This window comes from Carex rostrata, chromosome 21 (genome assembly GCF_964058835.1).
Source record: "Carex rostrata chromosome 21, lpCarRost1.2, whole genome shotgun sequence".
Taxonomy (NCBI): domain Eukaryota; kingdom Viridiplantae; phylum Streptophyta; class Magnoliopsida; order Poales; family Cyperaceae; genus Carex; species Carex rostrata.
In genome coordinates this window covers 6348678-6357387 of record NC_135938.1, presented here as the reverse complement: position 1 = coordinate 6357387, position 8710 = coordinate 6348678, and the positions used below count along the sequence as shown (strand labels likewise).

Genomic DNA, 8710 nt, shown 5'->3' with positions numbered 1-8710 from the left:
TACAAATAATTAAAAGAAATATTTAAAAAATAATTAACTAAATAACATACTTACAATTTTTAAATTTCTAAATTCAAACAACAATGTTGCATAATATAAAAAAAAATTATGATTTTCCTAAGAATATTCGGAACCATTATATTAAATGATATAATATATTAATATTTGTATTTAAGTGGTCAATCCAAGCTACAAATAGTAGGGTCCTCATATCAGATATATAAGGCTTAAAATTATAAGTATAACCAATTACAAGTGCATAAATAGAATAATAGATACATAAATAGTTATTAAAGGAGAAGCTTCCATAAACATACAATTTAACAGAGTTATGACTTATAATTCCTAATCAATTCTTACAAATTCTTAAAAATTATCAATTTTGTTCTTAAAACCCTAAACTATCAATTTGAGTTTTTATCCGTAAACCCTAACCATAAATTTTTATTAATAACCCAAATTTTAACCAATTCGACAAATTCGACCACAATTTTACAATTCTAAAGCCGATATCCAACTAATTTTATTCAAATATAGCCCAACAACAAAGTCATGGCCCCAATTCCATACAAATTCAACCAACAACAATCTTACGAACTAAACCAATTAATTTACAGATTCAACCGATTAATTTACAAAACCAACCAATTAACACAATTCATTTACAAATTTAACCAATTAACCCAAACCCTAAACCCTAATCGGGTCGCCTTCCGGGAAAATCAACAACCCGGGAAGGTCACAAGCAATTCGGAACAACCAATTCATAACGAGTTTTGATTTAGATAATTACCTGAGATAGCTTGAACACACAACGAGTCAGCGGGTTGCGGTCGGTTTCGAGATCCTTCGCTTCGCCTCCAAACCTTCCCAAAAGCACCAAATCACGATCAATGTACCACAAAGACACCCCTACGAGAGAGAGAGGGGCAAAAATATTCAAAATTGGTTAGAGAGAGAGAGAGGGAGAGTGAGGCAGAAAGAGAGAGAGAGGGAGAGAGAGAGGCAGAAGAGAGAGAGAGGGGCAGCAGAGAGAGAGAGTGCACCTGGCGGAGCCGAGCGGCGGGCGTGGCGGAGCTGGGCGGGCGTGGCGGAGCTGGGCGGGGTGGGGGGCGCGGCGCTGCGCTTTTCTTTTTTTTTTTCGTTCTGGTTCGGTAAACAGAGAAAGGAAGAAGGGGAGGGGGGGCTAACGGGTCGGGTATCTGGCAGCATAGTGGACCGCCCCAATTACCGGCGGTCTGGTCCCTACTGGACCGCCCAGGGTCCTGGCGGTCTGGTATGGAATCGGACCGCCCCAATTACCGGCGGTCTGGTCAGATTTAAAAAAAAAAAAATTGTCAGGTTATTATTGTAAAAATGTTTTTTTTTTTGGGTATTAATAAAAATGGCCGAAAATTCTCTATATTAATATAAAAAGAGATTTGATTACCACAATTTAAGTTACCAGAACAATTTTCTACAAATTCAAAGTCCAAATCGTTGATCAAAACCATTCAACATGATTTTCACAATAAAATGACCAATCTTAATAAATAGTAAAAAAATTCAAAAAAATGTAAAATTTGATTTGCAAGCACATTTTATTGTGGAGATCATGTTGAACGGTTTGGATTGGCGATTTAGACTTTGAAAATGTAAAAAATAGTCATGGTAACTTTCTAGTAACTCAAAATTATGGTAATTGAATCCCTTCTCTATTAATATTTAAGAATTTAAAATGTATTGGGTGACTTGACCATCCATATCTCAAAAATAATTTCCATACAGGAACATAAAACACAAATGACTAATTCTCGCTAGCCTCTTTTCCAAAAAAATTAAAAAAAATTCTGCTGTCAAAATACATCCCTTTAATGCCAACAGCCAACCTAAGAAATTCTCCTTTCTGATTTAATATTGATTATTTCTAGTCAACTTATTAGTTGATTCCCAACAAATTAAAAAAAAAAATAGAAACAAAAAATTGAAGCTTCCAATATACTTGCCTGCGCCAGAAAGCAACTATGAAAGAACCAAGATTTGAGGCGCATGTAAAAAGTTTCTCTAAAAAGTTCCAAACACAGAAACACACACTTTTGAAGGGTATGCAAGCAAAATGTCCAGAAACCAAAATATGTTTAATATTTTTTTTTGGTTCTTAAAATATGTTTACGAACATGAAGAAACAACCTGCTGTGCTGTATATTCCTACGAGTCTCCAGTTGTTCTTCCTCCCACTTCCCTCTTCTTTCTCTCCTTTCAATCATTCCCCAAAATAGGTAGCTCTTAGCAGCTATACAAATCAATCCCACTACCACTTTTGCTTTCTTTCTTTAATTATTCCCTCTCCTCTGCTACACTTCACCTCTCTAGCCTCTACTCTTCGTACCAGATCTCTCTCTCTCTCTCTCTCTCGACTCGATTCAATGGGTTATCTCTCATGCCGCGCCGAGTCCTCGATCGCCACTTGTCGCTCCATTGCCTCCATTTCGCCAATCCAACCTCACAAACTCTCCAAATCCCACTCCGACCCCTCCTCCTCCGCTGAAGAAGACACTGCCGCACCTTCTTCTTCTTCATCCTCTACTTCGACGCCTTCTCTTCACAAATTCGACTACGCCGATCTCTGCGCCGCCACCTCCAACTTCTCCAGCTCACTTCTACTCGGCCGAGGCAGTCATGGCGCTGTCTACAAGGCTGTGCTCAAGTCCGGCCGTCAAGTTGCCGTCAAGCGCCCGTCTCGCCGCCCCGATGAGGCTCAAAACGAGCTCTTGATTCTCTCTTCTCTCCACAGCCCCCGCCTGGTAAATCTCTTAGGTTTTGCTTCTTCTCCCGATTCTACCCCTTCGCTTTTACTTGTGGTAGAATTGATGCCTAATGGAACCCTATATGATCTCCTCCACTCCAACCCACGGCCACCCGGATGGTCCCGGCGTATGAGATTGGCCTTACAAGTGGCCCGAGCGATCATGACCCTTCATTCATGTACCCCACCTGTCATACACCGGGACATTAAGGCAGCCAATGTTTTGTTGGACCAGAACTTGGATGCCCGGTTGGGAGATTTTGGATTGGCTCTTCGGCCTACTAACGGGCCAGGTAGTGATATGTCAACTCCCCCTGCTGGGACCCTTGGTTACCTCGACCCGGCTTATGTCACGCCAGAGAATCTAAGTACCAAAACAGATGTATTTAGTTTTGGAATTCTTTTGTTTGAAATTATGAGTGGGAGGAAAGCCATTGATGTTGCACATTCACCACCTTCGGTTGTGGAATGGGCAGTGCCGATGCTTAGAAAGGGAAAAGTGGCTGCCATATATGACCCACGCATCCAACCACCGCGGGATCCAGTTGTACGGCATCAGCTGGCTGCATTGGCTGCAAGTTGTGTCAGGCCTAATAAAGATAAGCGGCCATCCATGGCTGAAGTGGTCGACCAATTGAAGGTGCTCTGCCGTACCGTATCAGCTAGGATATGGAATGGTATAGGTCTAGTCGGCAACCCTTGTGCAGTGGTGGATGCAGAGAATACCATTTCGAAGATAAGCAGAGATGGTTTGAAAAGTTCAGATTTGAATTCAAACCCAAAGCATGAGTCAAACCTGGTAGTGAGGATTGGTGGGGATGGAGAATTGGCAGTGGTTACTGTGAAAAAGCCACCGAGGCCGGTAAAACATGCTGTAGTTATTTCTGAGACGGGTCCGAGAGACAGTAGGAAATTGAAAGAGCTAATGGCTCGAATTGACTTGGATGTGGCAATTACTGGTAAGCCAGGTTTAACCACTCGGGTTAAGGCAGTTCGTGCTGATTGTGAAGTCGATGAGAAAATTGAGAAAAATGGAGAGGTTTTGGTTAAAATTTCAAGTTCAAAGGAAGAGAAGTTGGTACCATTGTCCAAATCAGATAATTCGGATGGGTCTGATGTTAAAACCGGTGCTAAAGTTGAAGATGTTAAGTAGATTATTTTGTTCTATTGTATTTTTTTTTTTATATTTTCATTGATGCTTACCCAATTTTTTTTTTTTTAAAGTAAGAGAAAAGAAGGGAAAAAAAAAGATTCAGAGTTTGTCCTGAATGTAATTTTTTTGCTGTATGTAATGAGCAAAATAGTTTTACGGATTTCAAGGGCCGCATTTGATTTGATGCCTACTAAATTTAAAGGCAAAGGCTTATATGGACATAAGGACCTGTTAGTAAAATGAACATATTTTTATTTTTAAAGTTCAAACAGTTGATTCGAACCGTTCATCTTGTTCTCCATATTAATGTGCTTGGAGACCAAATTTTATATTTTTCTGAATTTTTTTACTATTTATTAAGATGGATACAAAATTTAATGTCTGAATTTGATATTTTTTGTATTCATTTTAATAAATAGTAATAAAATTTAGAAAAATATAAAATTTGGTCTCCAAGCACATTAATATGGAGAACAAGATGAACGGTTCGGATCAACTGTTTGAATTTTGAAAATAAAAATATATTTATTTTACAAATTGGTCCTTATGTCCATAGAAGCATCACTCAAATTTAAATTGCGTTTCTTATTTAGAGCATCACACATCAGTTAACAGTGCTTTTTATTGCAATGTTAAAGGTTGTACGCAAGATGAAATAAACGAAGAGCATCACACATCGGTTAATAGTGCTTGTGATTGCAATGGTAAATGTTATACGCGTGATTAGAGTAAATGATTTCGGATAAAAAAGACATTAACTCCTGCCTTTGTAACATTGAATTCCATCCTTTTCTTCTTTACGTCTCTATTAAGTTTGTTTTATGTGGGCTGTTGTTGTTGCAATTAAATAAAAGCAAACTGTACCCTCATGATACTAGTGTTTTCATACATTGTATGTACTCGTTACTCTCTTTTTCATTTCACTTCCCTGCTGTGAAAGAGTCAGTACAGATTAATAAATGGCACTTATAACATGAGCTGCCCTGTTGTTCCTCCAAATCCAGAGTGCAAATTTGAAATTACTGCTGAGATGATAAGCAATAGAGCAGGTAAAACAACCATTGCTTACCCAACTGGTAGGTGTCAAGTTAGTAATCACCAGTACTAGTACAACAGCCCTGTTTTATGGTAGGTATCCTTCTGCCCTGATTTCGCATGCAATATGTATTTTTTTTTTTTTAAAATGGGCCTGTCTGATACGAAACAGATGCAATCCAGTACAACTCATCTCATTACTGAATGTACCATTGTCTCTAGGAAGCATTTGCATCTCAATAATTGTAAGTCACAAAATCATATGAGGCATGTTACTTTGTTTTCAGTCAATAACTATTACAATAAGAGTATTACAAGTCCTTTTGAAAATGTTAATTGAGGACAATTATCCCGGGACAGTTAAATTCTTTGTGATGGTAACATAGCATCAGTTGATACAAGATTCAATTATACGATTATTTTTCAGGTGTTTTAGTCAACATCTCCTTTTGTTGTCCAATTACTTGGTACCAAATGGTACTGTATAGTCCTTGTCAATCAATTATATATACTCATAATTTGCAACCAATCAAATTAAATAACAATGAAAGCTTAGGATAACAGCATGATAGAACCTTTGTAAAAGTACTGCAAGTACAAATGACTATGGTGAATGAAACCTTTGTAAACCCAATCAGCTAAAACCCTAGCTTGAAAAAACAATTTACTTGGCAACTTGGAAAGAATGCAAGTTTATACATGGATTTGAGAAAAGAATTCTTCCAGCATTGCCTCACTCACAACAACACCATACTTGTTAGTATACACAGAATCTACCAACTCTTTCACGCTACAATCATCTGGCGAATGCATTTTCATGTACTCATTGAGGTTATGTGTCGTTCCATCTGAGAAAAAGAAGGCCAAAAAGGCAAAAACCAAGAATTATAAAATGTTTGATTTTTAACAACTAGCAAGAATATTTTTATTTACCTTCAGCAATGATTGGATTATATGCAGGGGGTGGGGAAATCCAGTTTCCAGAGGCATCCTTCATATGGCTTCTATCTGATGCGAAGTATTGGAGAAATGTAGGGGCGTGAACAATTCGAAATAGCCTGTTGAATTTGTTAACAAATCACATGAATTCGTCAAAAAAGACCACAAATTACAAGAAATTGCCATAAAATACTAGTCGATAGGATTTAACTAGACAATTACAATTTAGATGTCAGTGAGGAAGCACAGTTGTACTTTACAGGTACATGGTGCAGTAAAATGCTCCTTAATCAGTTGGAAAAGACTATTTTCTAAGAAAAATCCAAAAAAGGTCCCTCCTGTAAATATATATGTACTGCATAATATCTACAATTGACTAAAAGGAATGCACAAATGACAAAAAGCATTCTGCAAATAGTAAATATTTATACCTTCTGTACATGGAATTCTCAAATGAAAGTGGCCGGATGGCTTTATGGATGTACTGGTCAAGCGCCAAAGGAAAAGGAAGAGTTGAATCCAAATCCCATACCAAATCCACTGTGCTCTCTTTAGTTTCTTTTGACTTAACCTAATGGCTTCAATAGTTCAAAAATTCAGAAGTAGCTCACTCAAATGATAAAACATGACTCAAGCTAGGAAATAATTCAATTTACCTGGACACAAATCACATGGTAGTCCCACACAACAAGCCCTTCTTCTATTTGACTTGCTTTTTGATGCCATAGAGGAATCTAGTTATGAAAAAAACAAACAGAACATTTTATATTTCTATGCATTAATATTCCATATATAGATAATTGTTTCTTTTAAGCAAACATAGGTTAATGTGGTATTGTGGTATCTACATGTTTACTTCCAGGGCCTTAAAATTATTTGGATGACTTATGAGTCAGCTTACTAAATTTTTTTTTAATCTGAATTTTCATTAAAATAGTTTGCAAAGAAGCAATAAAAAACAGGCGGTTAAATTGTTTACCTTATTTCCTTCATTGGATATGAAAACGACAAATAAATCAAGCCCTATAGGTTCAGCAACTCCCATAGAACCAAGTTTCTTACACAGTAAGTAGACATTCTCTTCGCTAAAATAAAATAAAATAACTTGCTCAGAACTTCTCTCTAAACACATGTAATATAATTAAGAGTTACAACTTCTATGGTGACACATCATGATATTACTATTTGTTTCACTACTAATTCATTCCGAAATTCTAAAATATAAAGCTTAACAGTTGATCTTGTTCTATTCCACAAGCAGCACATAAGCATAAAATATTATTAAATTTAGAGTTAATTTAGTACAAGATCAAGGAGCAAAAAATAAACAGCCGCTCTTAGTTGCAATCAGTTATGTCGATTTATTTTTCAGCTCTTAATTTTGTACCAAATGGACTCCTGAATTTTACCAGTGAGCAAGCATTACTTGTGAGTTGTGACAAAGAACAACACAAGTGATTTTGTCAATTGACATTTGGAATTTGAATTATTAGCGAAAAATAATATGTTGACATGATGTGCCTAGAAAATAGTTCCCATTTTATCCTTTTTGGTACAATAATGTGAAGAGGACACTGCAGACAGTGAGTCATACCAATATCCCAGTACATAAGTATACAACACCAAATTACTAAAGTATGCCTTAGCTTGCATGTACATATAGTGGTGGATCAGAGTTATTTGGCCTAAAATATCAGAACAATTATGAACACAGTGCATCTAAATATCACCGTTTGATATATTAATTGTTGTTAGAATGTTTCAGTAAACGTCAGGAAGAATGTTGGGTTCTTTGCTAGTTGGCATTCAGCATGAATTAAGTCAACATCAGCTGGTCAAATTTCAATGCTTGAATTTCTCTTCGGAATTGAGCCGAGCTGAATATCAATAACAAGTAAACCCAAGGCCTTTGTTTGAATAAGAAATATTATAAAATTTTCTCAAGATAAATTTACCATGTTAACTCATTTACTTGAAATTGAAATAATATAAAGTTTCCACAAGATAAACTCATAATGTTAATAAATTAACATAACACATTTTTATCAAAAAATTAACATAACACATCAACAGAAACCAATTATTTACATCCAACTTTTTTGAGAAACTTTCACATTGCCAAATTCATATCCATCCAGTATAGTAAATGATATAACCAATTAATAAATCAAATATAGGGAAAATCACCCATATTCATCTCATCAACGATAAATGCTGATTCTGAACAGTTCTACAGATAAGGGTAAAAAGAGGTAGAGAGAAGATGGAGGCTTACCAGTAGCAAGGAGTGTGTGTGAAGGTAGCGGCGCCAATTGAAGAAACCGTAGATGTTGATGATGGAGGCCGAGTCAGAGTTCTTACGTCACCCAATCGATCAATTTCGACTTCGACTTCGTGTTCATTCGCCATTGATGCTCGCGACATGATTAGCAGATCTAAAATTGTTTGTTTATTAGGGTTTTGCTCCCGAGGTACTGAGGCGTGACTCGTGAGTAAACGTCAGTCGTCAGATTGACAAATTTGTTCAAAATATACGACTAGCACGAGAAGGAAAGGAAAAGCCGAAAAGGTCGATAGAATTGGTTTAAACTATACTGATGGCCCACATTCAGTCACTACTAGGCCTAATTACTAGGCCCATTCAGAAAAATAAAGTGAGAAAAAATGAAATGAAATGAAGGAAATGCTCGATGGCATTGTTTGAACTGGACAGATGGCCCAAACACTCAGTCACTAGTAGGCCCAATTACTCGGCCCACTAGTAAAATGGTCTTATAATTAGACCTGTATCAAATCAT

General features: G+C 36.7%; 2 protein-coding genes across 2 annotated transcripts; one reads left to right on the top strand and one right to left on the bottom strand.

Annotated features, from left to right (window-relative positions):
• Positions 1-2186: 2186 nt before the first annotated feature.
• On the top strand, positions 2187-4072 carry LOC144573502 (Protein kinase superfamily protein). Its single transcript, XM_078323285.1, has one exon. The coding sequence runs from the start codon at positions 2406-2408 to the stop codon at positions 3936-3938; it is 1533 nt and encodes a 510-aa protein (XP_078179411.1). The 5' UTR covers positions 2187-2405; the 3' UTR covers positions 3939-4072.
• A 1459-nt stretch (positions 4073-5531) lies between these two features.
• LOC144573552 (amino-terminal glutamine amidohydrolase) lies at positions 5532-8472 on the bottom strand. Its single transcript, XM_078323335.1, has 6 exons — positions 8188-8472; positions 6892-6997; positions 6569-6646; positions 6344-6483; positions 5907-6031; positions 5532-5821 (listed from the first exon to the last, which is right to left on the bottom strand). The coding sequence occupies exons 1-6, from the start codon at positions 8334-8336 to the stop codon at positions 5667-5669; spliced, it is 753 nt and encodes a 250-aa protein (XP_078179461.1). The 5' UTR covers positions 8337-8472; the 3' UTR covers positions 5532-5666.
• Between the last annotated feature and the right edge of the window lie 238 nt (positions 8473-8710).

Coding starts and splice junctions, on each gene's coding strand:
- LOC144573502 (XM_078323285.1), top strand. CDS start 2,406: ATGGGTTATCTCTCATGCCGCGCCGAGTCCTCGATCGCCACTTGTCGC.
- LOC144573552 (XM_078323335.1), bottom strand. CDS start 8,336: ATGTCGCGAGCATCAATGGCGAATGAACACGAAGTCGAAGTCGAAATT. Junction 6,484..6,568: donor ACCATGTGATTTGTGTCCAG/GTAAATTGAATT, acceptor TGAAGCCATTAG/GTTAAGTCAAAAGAAACTAA. Junction 6,032..6,343: donor GAGAATTCCATGTACAGAAG/GTATAAATATTT, acceptor CAAATTCAACAG/GCTATTTCGAATTGTTCACG.